The sequence below is a fragment of the Amborella trichopoda genome, chromosome 1 (genome assembly GCF_054954075.1).
Source record: "Amborella trichopoda isolate Santa Cruz 75 chromosome 1, AtrichopodaSantaCruz75HAP2 v2.0, whole genome shotgun sequence".
In the NCBI taxonomy this organism is placed as follows: Eukaryota; Viridiplantae; Streptophyta; class Magnoliopsida; order Amborellales; family Amborellaceae; genus Amborella; species Amborella trichopoda.
In genome coordinates, this window is record NC_142336.1 from 14,082,493 (window position 1) to 14,096,920 (window position 14,428).

At 34.5% G+C, this 14,428-nt stretch overlaps 1 protein-coding gene across 3 annotated transcripts in view; it reads left to right on the forward strand.

The window, feature by feature from the left end:
• LOC18444535 (PH, RCC1 and FYVE domains-containing protein 1) overlaps positions 1-7,878 on the forward strand; it is a 47,827-nt gene extending 39,949 nt beyond the window's left edge. For all 3 annotated transcript variants that reach the window (XM_006854706.3, XM_011628898.2, XM_088861583.1), the window contains 2 exons: positions 6,620-6,975; positions 7,391-7,878. In XM_006854706.3, coding sequence (XP_006854768.2) covers positions 6,620-6,975; positions 7,391-7,532 — 498 coding nt within the window. In that variant the 3' untranslated portion in view covers positions 7,533-7,878. The remainder of the gene's footprint in view (positions 1-6,619; positions 6,976-7,390) is intronic.
• The last annotated feature ends 6,550 nt before the right edge of the window (positions 7,879-14,428 follow it).

The window sequence follows — 14,428 nt, forward strand, 5'->3', positions numbered from 1 at the left end:
CAAGTTAGTAAGTTACAATCTCTTTGAGACTTGTACGATTGTCTCATTCGTAAATATGTTATGTGATTGTACTCATTGTCATATTGTATTGTTGTACTATTATGTTTTCGTCTATTTCATGATCACGAGGAGTTTGGGGCTCTAAAATTGCCCTAAGGCCATAAACCATGCCTTAAGAACTCCCCTATTTTTTATGTTTGGGGTGTGGGGTTGGTTTGATTTTTTTGAGGGCACCCACCTAGGCGGCCAGGCACCCAAACAGCCTAGGTGCCCGAATCCGTTTTTTTAACTTTGAATTAAAGTAGGACTTCTTTAGGTAAGCCCAAGTTACCCCAAGTGTATATCCTGGAAACTCAACCATGCATAACTTATCTCTTTAAAACCAACTAAGGGTAGCTTATCCTAAAATCCAACCCCCTAACCACATAAAAAAAACTCATGCCACCCCCACCCAATTCCAAAAAACAATAACCCATTTAAAAAGAATAAAATTAATTTTTTTTTTGAATTTTTGAATTTTCATCTACACCATTCTCCCGAGGTTAGGAGAAGCTCGACCTCGAGTGTGATTCAGAGAGGGTCCCCTTCATCACCATGCAAGATTATTTTTCAAACTTGATCTTCTTCTTGAGCTTCATCCCCTTTACTTAGCCAAATGTACCTCCGCCTTCTTTTTTGGGCATTCATATGCCCGATGTCCTGTTTCATTGCACGGATAACAAGTAATCTTTGAAGTATCCATTTCTCTTTATTAAATTTGGTTGGCGCAAAATGTCCTTCTAACTGTAAAATCACTTATCGATGCTCCATTGGTATTTAGTCTCTACTCATAAAACAGTTTGAAAAGCTTCACTTAAACTGCATGGCCGTAGAAAAACGTCGTCCCTAATGGTTGGTTGAAGCCCATTTACATATCGAGCAACCTTTTGTCCTTCGGTCTCTTATAGGTTGTTTCGAGCTACTAATCGATAAATCTCCCCAGTATAATATATTAATATTCTACTTTCTTCTCATTATGTCGATGATTTGGGAGTTCTCTAAGGAAAATTTGCTCATGATCCAAAAAACTTTTCTTTCAATTTCATTGTCATGGCCAGTTAGTCATTTTTCTCTTTCTAATACGAAATCAGGATTGCTGAACTTGCTCTCACCAGGCCGCAACATACTCACAGAGCTTGGTTGCAACAAGTTTAACCTTACATTCCTTTGGCAATCCACTCAATTCAAAATAATTTTCAACTGCACTTAACCAATCAATAAAAGCTTTCTCTGTGGAGCTTACTATGAAATCTCGTGGATGCTTTATAGGACATGGATCTTGTCTACAAATTTGTTCTTGACATTTTCGCAGTAATTTAAAAAGCGGAACGCCCAGCGCCTGGGCGGCTGCCTAAGCGGTCCAGAAGGTCTAGTCACATCGCGCTGACCTAGGTGGCAAAAAAAGGCAGAAATCCCTAGGTGCCCGCCCAGGGCCTGCGCCCCGCCCAGAGGCAAAAAAGCCACTTGTTGGAGGCATTTTTTGTCCTTTTTTTTTTAATACTAAAGTGAAAAAACTGTGGGTTTTAGGTTCATTTGAAATCTAAAATCCATTAGAGCCTATTTTAGAGAGAGAAAAACCCAAAAAAATTAGTTTTTGGTGATTTCCTTAGGTGTGAGAAATTGATCAAAACATCACCCATTGATTATAGACTTAACTTTGGCTGTTTTAGATACTATAGAGACTTGGCCACTCAGGTTCTTGGTGTCCGCCTAGGCGCTGGGAGCCTGGACCCCTCAGGCCGCCTAGGACTCGCCTAACGGCTTTTTGAAACATTGCATTTTGGATCAGGTGCTCGAGTCAGTCGAGGATCTCAATTCGTCACTACAATGAGATCTGGCGCCAAATCCACATGGTTGCAAGCCCTCTTCTCGATGAATGGTGTCCTCCAACCATCGCAACCTCTAAGTAGTTTCACGTATGTCTCATCGGATACTCTCGAAATCTGTGTTCTTGCTCTCCTGAATTTGTTGACTCACATACTCTCTTATTTGCGACAACATATTCTCAGAGTGTAAGAGCAGGTTTCGACAGCATTGTTATTGATACATCGTACTTACTCTGATACCAGCTGATGCAGGGCAAATGGAGGGAATAAATAATTAAAATAAAAATAATAATAAGGGGTGAGAGAATATACCCTCTCTTAGGGTCTGCAAGGGAATCCACCCCAAAGATCTTTTCACAAGATCAACTCTTTACTGAATCACCAAATTCTCTATTTACAATGAGGACTTCCTTTTCTTAAATACAAAATAAAAGAAATAAAAAATGAAAATAAGAAAAAAAACCATAAAACTCTCTCTCTCTCTAAAACTCACGTAAATCTTTCTCTATCTCCCTCCCACGTTATCTCTATCTCCTTATTTCCTCTCTCACATGGATCTCTATATGCGCCTCCATAAAATCTCTTTTTAAATTTTAAGTCATAAAAGTGGTACTTCTTTAGGTAAGCCCATTTACCCCAAGTGTATAACTTGAAAACCCTACCATGCCTAACTTTTCTCTTTAATACCAACTAATCCTAGCTTATCCTAAAATCCAACCCCCTAACCACATAAAAAAAAGCTCACGCCACACCCACCCAATTCCTTAAAAAGATAACCTGTTTAAAAATAATTTTTTATTTTTAATTTCTGAATTTTCATCTGTGCTAGGTTTAATTAGGGTTGGGCTTGAAGGCATAGAATCCTCCTATGGCTGGGCTTACCCCTTTATCTCCAAATTGCAAAACCCTAAGTAGGGTTTCAATGTGCCACCCTTATCATATCAAATTTTGGATGGTATGACCCTTTCCAGAAGGGGGAAGAGAGAAAAATGAATTTTTTAATGAAAGAGAAATTTAGTGCATGGAGGAGTGAGAAATATGTGTGATGAGAGAAAAGGGCTCAATGGTGTTTAAATAGAAAGAATTCCTTCTCCTATTAGAATTCCTTCCTTAGGTGTCGCTTATCCAAAGACACAATTTGACCAATAGGAAGTTAAGAAATCTGTGGGGTAAGAGAGGACAAATCTGAGCCATCCATCCCACGAATCAACCATCATGATTTTTGGAGGATTAATCCCCTTATAATTTTACCCAAGTCTTACTTCTATTTAAATTTTATCCCTTAAGTTTTGGATTGATTAGAATTCTAACTTAATTTTTTAAATTAGAATTATAATCAATCCAAAACTTCCTAATATCTTTCCAAAATCTGTAGGAAGCCAAAATAATTAGAGTTTTGGTCAAACCAAACTCCTATTTACAACAATCTTTTTAAAAACATGACTCTCACTTGAATCAGAATCAAATAATTTTTTTTTCTTTTTTAATTTTAAAAGATTTCTAACTAACTGAAACTATTAACTAGAATTGGCACATAAACAAAACAATGGGGTGTTCCACCCTAGGGACTTTATGTGGGCCCTACAATGCCACACATCCCACTCATAGGGGGCACACACGCATGTGGGGACGGGATCGTAGGTCCCCACATGTCCTGCGTAGTTCTGAAAATTTTGAAACTCCCCTTTTTAATGAGTTTACAGCAGAAGTAAATTTTTAAAATTCTGAAAAAATTTGTAAAAATCACAAAAACATCTTTAATGCCAAAATAAAATATTTTTTTTTAGAAAAATACCAAGTTAAAATATTAGTAGTGGACTGGTAAATTGGGTCAAAATTAGTGACATAAGAGCGCTCCACTTGACCTAAGAACCATGATCCATTACTGCTTTCTTATCCAACCCAACGAAGACCCATGGCCCATTGTCTCAATGCAGGGGCTCATGATTGGCTTGTCATGTTGGACGACAAAATGTAGAACCATGATTCTGGAATGTGGATTACAGTTCCTCCTTTAAGAACAAGTCCAACACTTGTCATTACTGTACAAAGGGGGCTCTCTATATGCACATGTACATGTGTCCCTCAATAGAGCTGCTTCCTAATAGTGTGGTTGTCATGTGTACATGCTGTGTAGAAGTTTGTTGAGGCTTTGGCTCTTACTTTCACATGCTTACAATCGCACATAGGAGACCACATAGTTCTCCTGGCCTATAAACATCATCCCTAGGCATTTTTCTGACCTCCACAAGGGATGACCCACTGTAAACCCTTCTCGATAGTGCCACATTCCCAAAAGTAAGGGTATATCTAGGGCTATAAATCGTTTAACCCATGGTCAGTCAACACAAACACTCTCACTGATGTGAGTATTCCACTATCAATTATCATTTTTACAAGCCCTGTAGGCCTTTAAAGGCCACAAAACTCAACACTGCCGAGGCAGTAGGGCAGGGCAAGGTACTAATTGGGTAGGGGTTCTCTCCTGCAACCAATCCTACAATTCACCAATAGCCCATCAGTTTGGCTGAGACAGATTCCCATCATATTGGTCTTAGTCCATATTAATCTTGAGTCCTGTGGACAAGTCAGAGCACGTTAGAAGTAACCATTAGTGATCGACTTGTTGGTTGTCCACGTTTGCTAAAGATAGGGTATCATTTAGTAATTGTAAATCGGAAATTTGAGGGTCCCTGCTTGATGATGCGAAGCTGATGATGAGTTTTGGGTCGTATATCTTAGAGATGGTTCTACTAAATATCTCTCTTACAATGGTGAAAAGGAAGGAGGTCACCTTGGCATTTGGAGAAAAAGCCTTGCCAGCTGCCATTAGCGAGGGCCAAGAAGTATGTTGAACCTATATAACCTGAACGCCACCTTCTCCACCTACTCCCAAACCCCATAAGCCATGAACCTTGTCCACACTTTTTCAGTCTATGTGATCACATGCCTTTCAAGCTTGAATAATGGGCCTGCTAGTTTGGATCGGTTGTGAGAGTAAATACATTATGAGAGATTATAGAAGATTTAAAACTCAACACTGGTTATGGTGGGGCGATTTGGTTCAAGTGGAAGGCTTTAAAAGGGCAAGAGGAAGGGGAAGGCCCAAAAGGACATGGATGGAAGTAGTGAGAAGAGATATGGTGATTTATAGTTTGATTGAGGGTAATGGGCCTTGATAGAGCAGAATGATAAAATAAGATTCATGTAACCGACCCCAAATAGTTGGGATTCGACTCGGATGATGATGATGATGATAACCTTGGCTTGGACTTGTCAGGGTCTTGAGCCCTAGTTAGTGGTGTAACTTGGCGAAATTCTTTGTCAAAATTACACAAAAGGGACCCTCAGTGAGATTCAAGACGGTATGAGGTTCCAAAACCAAACCTAATGCGATAGTGAGAACTGAGAAAGTATGGATGTCTGAATTTTGAGCGTTTCCCAATGTACAGAAAAAGATCAAATTCAAATACAATGAACACTGGACGAGCATAAAATATGAAATTGTAAGGGACTATTTTTTTAATTTTGATAATAAAATGGGATTTTTCAGTAAAATTCCCTTTTTCTAAATCCATATTTTAAATCGGCATAAATGGTTCTTTAGACAATGAAAAATCATAATTAAAAACTTGAAAAAAAATGTAAGGGATGATGTACTAATCATGTTCCTAAGAGTTCTATAAAATTAGGACCTCGTTATGGTCCCATAAATGGAAGGAAGCCTTTTAGCTAGGACTCTATTGTAAATAGAAAAATTTGAAGGCTATGATTAAATCAAATGAAATCAAGGGATCTTCTTGCTTGATGATGATAGAGACAAAAAGACACTAGGTTCCTAGTATATCTGCATTTGTAGACTCCTTTGCTTTGTTTATGTTTTTTTTTTTTTTTTGTTTCATGCTGTACAGCATTTGAAGTCGAACAATTGTTTCTTGTGGGCTGGACCACATTTCTACAACATGCAGTAAAGAGGTATAAAGCATCCATCTTAAAGATGGATGCAAATAGGTGGTCCATCTAAAAACAATTGTAACTAACGGTCCAAATGTTCTCTTAATATAATTATTATTTCTAGTTTTCAAAAATTATTTATTTCTTCATAGTCATGATCTCCATGTTAAAAATTATATATTCTCTAAAAATTAGGATCAAATTATATTTTAAAAATATATTTATTGCCAAGCCTGCATTTGTACATATGTGGGCTCCACCGCATGCTAACCGCGTCCTTTGAAGTTTCCTTAAAAAGTAAAAAACAAGAGGTATCGACCGCCACAGCTCATTGTCCTCTTTCCCTGACTCTGTGAATGAAGTTGAACAAATATCACTTTGCTACAGAACTTGAAAATACCTCAGATAGTTATAAGAAGCAAAACAGGAAATCTGGAAGAGGGGGAGAGAGAGAGTCTGGAGGTAGTTCTGTAGTGAACTAAGTATGCTTTGGGGCAACCTATATTCTCTCACTTGAAAAAATAGTGTGCTTTGGGACAACAGATGGGGACCTATTTTTTCTAACTTGAGAAAATATAGTGCATTGTTATAATAAAGGAAAATTTTGTTTTTGTTTTTTTTTTTTTTTTTTAAATTAAAAGAAAACGTTTTTGTTAGTGAGGGAAAAGTGAAGGTACCCCTCATACTCGTATTCCTATTCATATTTTTCAGTTGATGGGGTTTGTTTTCCGCAGTTTGTCTTTTGGTCTATAATCCTACATGGAATTGACAATCCTGACCATTTATGAGATTTGCAACAGTTGAAAGATCTTGCCGAGAGACTACCTGTTGGAGCTGCAAGGAAGCTCTCTAGTGATATCTCAACTGTACATGGGGATCGACTAAATAACCAGTTAGTCGTTCATGAATCAGAAACCAATGGCACCACGAACTCATCTGTTACTAATGGCCCAACAATGACTATTAGCAACAGGAGTTTGAGTCAAGCTCGACCCATGGGTGACCACGAAGCAGCAACAAAGAATGGGAGCAAAACAATGAGCCAAGATGGTGCAGACCATGCACAGGAGAGAGTTGTACAAGATGAACCCGGTGTGTACATCACCCTCACCTCCTTACCTAGTGGCGCTGTGGATCTAAAACGGGTGCGCTTCAGGTATATTTTAATGCTCTATAGCCCCTCCCCATTGAATCTTTATATTCTTTTTTTTGTTGGAAGTCTCTCTCTCTCTCTCTCTCTCTCTCTCTCTACACAAGTGAATAATAAGAGCTCTTCGTCCTTCTCTCACTAAGTGTTAGTGAATAAGATGAGCTCCTCTACAAGCATGCTTGAGTTCCAATAGCACGTGTTCTCTCTCTATGTATAATCTGTGTGTGTGTTACAATAGCCTAATACGCATATGCTTGAATTGTTTTTTTACATGCATTCTCAATTTAGAGTTATGTAGGGATCTGGTGCAATTATACTTGCCTCTCTCTCATCTTTCTTTGTCTGGGTGTTCGTCCAATATATCTCCCTCCATTGCCTGTATATTTTGTTGTTTGATCATTTGTACAAAATCTCTATGCAGTCGTAAACGGTTCACTGAAAAGGAAGCTGAGTTGTGGTGGGCAGAGAACAGGGCAAGAGTGTACAAACAATATAATATGCAGTTGGTGGAGAAACCACCCAATGATGGTGTTGGGGATGGGAATGCTGATGCATCCTGGTGATCATAGGGAGTTCTGCTTTGTCTGTGTTTCAACTCGAAGCCTTCGGTGTGAAGTCTGATCTGATTCATTTGATGCCTCTCTTACTCCTCTTACCCTTAAGAAAAGTTGGCAATTTGAGAGAGAGAGAGAGAGAGAGAGAGAGAGGATCTCCATTTACCATATTCTTTGGGAGGGTAACCGGATCTTGGGTTTGAGGTGAATTTGGTTTTTATTTTTATTTTCTGTTTTTTTTTGTAAATTGTTCGTGGCTGGCTGGCTTTTATTCAGTATAGCTGCCTTGTAAATGATAATGAAAGATGTGCTTCTTCGGGTAAATATATATATTTTGTTGAGAAGTTCGGGTAAATATATTCTATTTTTGATATAGCACATGAAGACCCCTTTCTTCCTCTCTCCATTAGCAGGGATGTATTAATTTTATATTGTATCCCCGGTGGGAATAAAAATCCCACCCTGATTCATATTATGCATTTGATTTGTTTAGTTACTGTCAATTGGTGATGTGAACTCATGCCCCACGATTTTCTGATGGAGCTCACTTCCATAACCCATCATCCCTGCTGAATTTCTTTCCCTGTCCAGAGAGAGAGAGAGGTACCAGAGCAACGTCTATAATGGAGTGGTGATTAAGCAGCCCATTGCTCAGGTCTCGTCTCTATTGTATGCCAAATTGCCAATACAATGACTTGCTGCATTTTTTTTTGTTTCGGTAGATGAATCCCCTATGCCCTTCCTTTGTGAATTCAGTCTGATGGGATGTATGGATATAGGGAGCGGTGTGTATAGAGCCTAGTCTCCAAACAATCAAATTAGAGCAGACCTTTATTTATAAAATTTAAAACTTAAAAAATAGTGTAGATATGTATGAAAACTTGAAAATTTTGCAAATTGACGGTCTAAAAATGCGTTAGAAAATGCATTATTTTCAAAACTTGAAATCCATTTTTTTCTTACGCCCATACATCTCGATGTCGAGATGATAAATTTGAGGATATTTGGGTATCAAAACAACCTCTTTTAATGAAATTTTTGAAGTAGACTCTAATTTGGTTGCTTGAAGCCTCAGCTCCATATAAACTTTTCTCATATATAGAGCTCACCTCAAAAATTTCACTACAAGAGGTGGTTTTGATGCTCAAATGTCCTCAAATTGATTATCTCGACATTAAGATGTATAGACAAGAGAAAAAAATGGATTTCAAGTTTTGGAAATAGTATGTTTTGTAACACATTTTTGAACCGTCAATTTAGAAGATTTTCAAATTTTCATATATCTGTCGATCTATGCTATTTTTTAAGCTTTAAACTTTATAAATAAATATAAAAATACATTTTAAGGCTATCACAAAGATTATCAATATTGAAATCACATTTTTTGACAGCATTTTAGAACCTAGGCACTATACAAACCGCACCTTATACGATCTACACTATTTTTGAAGGTTTACACCTTACAAATAAAGATGAAAATATATTTTAAAGCTATCACAAAGATTTCCAGTATTGAAACCACATTTCTCAACACCATTTGAAGTTAGGCTCTAATTTAGTTGTTTAGAGCCTATGCAGTATACAAACTGCACCATGTCCCACTGTTTTCTTTATATAATTATTATTTCTAGTTTTCAATTTTTTTTCATATTCATGATCTCCATGTTAACAATTTTATATTCTCTAAAAATTAGGGTCAAATTATATTTTAAAATGTATTTCATATCAAGCCCGCATTTCTACAATATGCGGGCTCACCGCACGCTAACCTCATCCATAATATAATGAAACAATTTCCAAAACCTAGGTTAAGGTCATTTATTTAACCTTATATTCTAAATATACATTCAAATTATTCCAATAAATGACCACAAAACAATAAAATTTGAAAACACAATTTAGAAAGTGTTTTTTTAGGTCAATTAACATAGGCCATCCATTTTGAGATGCTTAGATCTAGGCATTAGAAGGATATTTTTTCCTTTCCAAAATTTTTAGATGGCTTTACTATCACTAGATTAACAAAGATAAAAATAAAAAATGATTTTGAGTTTGTAATGGCCTAGATCTTGAAATGCACTAAATGGATGGTCTAGATTATTGTTGGAAGGACTTATTTTAACCATATCTATGATGTAAATTGATTTTTTTTTTTTTTGATTGATTATTAGGATAAAGAGAGGGTGTGTGTGATTTTTGGGGCAACACAAATGCTACAAATATGATTTTCTTGAATTGTAGTTTCATTATATTAGGATGACACGGTGCCATGAAATTGCTGCCGTTATATATATATATATATATATATATATATATATATATATATATATATATATATATATATATATATATATATATGGCACAAGGCCCACTAGCCTACACTTACATATGAGCCCAATGATCAATATTCAATTTGGGCTAACGATCATAATCTCATTTCATATTTTAATTTTAATTTTAATTATTTTTCTACAATTAAAAATCACATGAAATTTGAGACATCTATTCTTTTCATCAAACTGCATCTAATAAAAATATTTAAAAAATAATTCACAAAATATAAATTTACCAAAATACTGCTAAAACTTTCAGGGGCATTTGGTCAATATATTTTTTATAAATTATTTTTTTGATATTTATATTAGATTGTCCTATTTTAAAGAACACGCGCTCAAAATTTTAAATGATTTGGCTTGTAGAAAAAATTAAAATTTAAATACGAAATGTAAATGTGATCATTGAATCGGCCCAGATTCAATCTGGGCCGTTGGGCTCATATGTAGCTGCACGCTAGTGGACATACACCAGGTTTTTCATATATAAATATATATATATATATATAAGAAAACTCTTCCCAATGCCTATAGAAAAAAATGAATAGTGATTTCACCTATCCTCATCACCATCCAAACTTCATCGCGCAGTCACAGTTGTTCGGTAATCATTTAATTTTTATTTTTTTTTACAAATCCAAATTACTTGAAATTTGGAGCGTGTGTACATCTTAGTGAATCGCACCTAATAAAAATATGGAAAAAATAATTCGTAAAATATAAATTGACCAAAATACCTCCCAAAACTTTACAGGTGTATTTTGGTCAATTTATATTTTACGAATTATTTTTTTCATATATTTATTAGGTACGCCTTACTAAGATGTATATATGTTCCAAATTTCAAATTATTTTGATTAGTAAAAGAAACAATGAAAAATAAAACACTACTGGACAACTGTGACCGTGCGATGAAGTTTGGATGGTGATGATGTTAGACGAAATCACCGTTCATTTTCACCTATAGGTGTTTTGTATATATATATATATATATATATATATATATATATATATATTAAAATGGATCCAGTCAGCTCACGGGTTAATAGCTACAGTGTTAGTCAATGGCTCAAATCGAATCTAGGCCGATCTAACGGTTACGACCACATTTTATATTTGAATTTTTATTTTTTTCTACAAATCTAAATCCCATGAAATTTTTGGCATTCATTTTTCTCATCAAGGTACACTTGATAAAAATATTAAAAAACTAATTCATAAAATATAAATTGATCAAAATACCCATGAAAAGTTTCGCAAGTGTTTTGATCAATTTATTTTTTTGCATATTAGTTTTTTAATATTTGTTTATATATATTTTGTAGACTTCCAATCAAGAAATACAGTTAGGGTTTTATTAGATCAAAGATTTAACTTCAAAATGAGACACATTGAAACAAATGATTGAAAATAGATAAAAAATTCAGCAATATTGCAATTATTACCCAAATCATCTCAATTAACTTGATCTACAGAGGCTCAATCAACAAATCATGTTAGGATCTCTGTAGATCACTCAGTGATCTACAAAAACAAATAAAAATAACTCAATTTCACATAATATTTTTTAAAAAATAAAAATTAATTTCCACATAAAGACTAAAGAGAACATGATGAAAATGACCGAAATGTAGGCAAAAGCAACAATGAAATGTTATTTACCATGTAGATCACTAAAAGATCTACACCAACAAAAAAAAAACTCAATTCCACATAATGTTAAACGAAACAAAATAAAATAAAAAAAATTCACCTCCATATTAAAACTAAGCAGAACATGATAGAAATGATCCAAAATGTAAGCAAAAAATTTGTTGTCACAATAGATCCATTGAGGGCATCTCGAAAAACTTGATCTACAAAGCCTCAATCAACAAATCATGTTAGCGCTACTATAAATCACTTAAAGATCTACCAAAACAAATAAAAATGAAAATCAATTCCACATAGAAACTAAGAACAATATGATGGAAATGATCGAAAATATAGACAAAAGCAGTGAAGAACTACAAAGAAATGCAAAAATCATAAATACATAACTAAACTAAATTGAACACCACTTATCATTAAAAAAAAAAAAATCATTCGACCATAAATACACAATCTTATAGCAAGTATGAAATCCCTTGAGAATTGATTACGTAATGCTTTATGATGTGATATGCCCTTGAGGTGAGCAAAAAACTTCATGGGATCGTTGTGAATTTTCATTGTGATTGATCACACTGTTCTTTTCATATTGATGCGTAATATATTTATGACCCTGAAATAGCACGAGCACATGCTCGATACATCAATGTGAACAATAGCATATTTAATATTTGGAAGTGAAGGCTACGATGATTGAGATAATTGACACCAGTGGTTTAAATAATGGATCGGTGCCTCGGATTGGGCACCTAAAAAATTCATATAGATTGGTGAATCGACAGTTCGAATCGAAAATTGGTCAAATTCGACAATAAATAAAAAATTAAAAATCATTATAAATATTTTTTTTAGAAATCCAATAAAAAATGAGGTTACTATATTATTAACTTTCATTTTTTTCATCAACATGTGAATGTTGGGATGTTCTTTTCCTGTATGAACTTATGTTAACCATTAAATTTACATCACATAAAAGAATAATCATATAATTATTGTCGATGAAGTATCTTATATCATCTAATTTAAGATATATTATTGACAACTGTAAGAAAAATTTGTACATTACATCAAGGTTTAAAAAAATGAATCGGTGATTTTTAAACACTGCCCGATTTCAGAAAATAAGACATTATTTAAAAATAAAAACAAATCTACAATATCTTATAATATCATCGAATTCAAAAAATATTATTTATAACCAGTGTTTCAAAAAGCGGACCACCCAGTGCATGGGTGGCTGCTTAGGCGGTTCTGGGGGCCTGGGCGCATCGCCTAGGCCTAGGCGCCCAAAAAAAAATGGATGCCCTTGGGCACCCGGGAACCCGCCTAGGCGGTTGTCCAGGGCCTGCGCCCTGCCCAAGGGTAGAAATACCCCTCGTTGAGGGTATTTTTGTAATACTAAAGGTGCAAAATTATGTATTTTAGATTCATTTGAAACCTAAAACCCACTAGAGCCTATTTTAGAGAGAAAAAAACCCCAAAAAAAACTTTGTACTGGGCCGCTCAGATTCTGCCGCCCGCCTAAGCGTTGGGCGGCCTGGACCCCCGATCGCCTAGGTGCCGCCTAACGCTTTTGAAATACTGTTTACAATAATAAGAAAAATAATACATTATAAATTTATAATACAAATAAATTAATAAATAAAATACAAGATTTGATTATCAAATGTATAATTATTAATTATAACATTATAATAAAAATAAAAATAATCTATAAATTTTAATATTATGAAATTAAAATATTTCAAAAACTTTTATCCTAAAAATTGGAAAATAAATATACCAAAATTCAAAGAAAAAAAAAAGACCTCTTGACAATATGCACAGTAGCTAAAAAAAAAAATGATAACAAAACTTTGAGTAAACCTTAAACCTCTTTCAAACATTAAATATAAATATAATTGATATATTTACAAGTGTATTTTTTTAGGAAATGATGATTAAGCTAGAGCGTACATAGACAGTGCCAGAGTACTGTGACTCCAAAGTGTTGTACTGCCGGAGTGCATCATCTGCTGCCGAAGTGCACATACACAATGCCGGAGCGCTGTGACTCCAGTTTCCACTGCCGAAGCGCACTTACACAGTGTCAGAGCGCATGATCCACTAATGGAGCGCGCATAGACAGTGCCAGAACGCTGTGACTCCAGAGTGTTGCACTGCTGGAGTGCACTTACACAGTGTCGGAGTGCATGATCCACTGTTGGAGCGCACATAGACAGTGCCAAAGTACTGTGACTCCAGAGTGTTGCACTGCTAGAGCGCACTTACACAGAGTGCAGAGAGGCATGGGTAAGGTAAAAGTAAGGGATGGTAGTTTAGGTATTTTTTTTATTTTTTATTTAGTTGGGGGGTATTTGCATAGAAAGTATATGTTTGGGAAAAAAGTGAGAAAAAGCTAAGTTGGGGGTAAGTTGCATAGAAAATATCTTTGGGGGTTTTTTGTAATTTTCCCTTAAAAATAAGTAAATGATAGAATGTTGTCACATTCCATATAACACTACTAATTTATTAAATAACATAGCAATTTAATATATAAAATTATGTGATATTTTAATATATTTATAACAATAACAATTTCAATACAGTAATAATAATTTTAACATAATTATAATAAATAATTATAGTTAGTTAACAATTTTGACATAATTATATTCATTCAATATAATAATATTAATGTCATTTTATATGTCCATATTCACATAATTATAGTGACATAAGTTTAACATAATTATATTGAGTTATTAACATAAATAACAAAAATTTCATATAATTATATTAATTCTTGTAAATTTATTATGTGTAATTTTTTATTTTGTATTTATGTGTAATTCAAACTTAGTTATATGTATTTTATTTTTGTAAATTATAAAAAAAAAAATGAATATAATTAATTAGAAAAGAAAAATAAATTTTTTATTT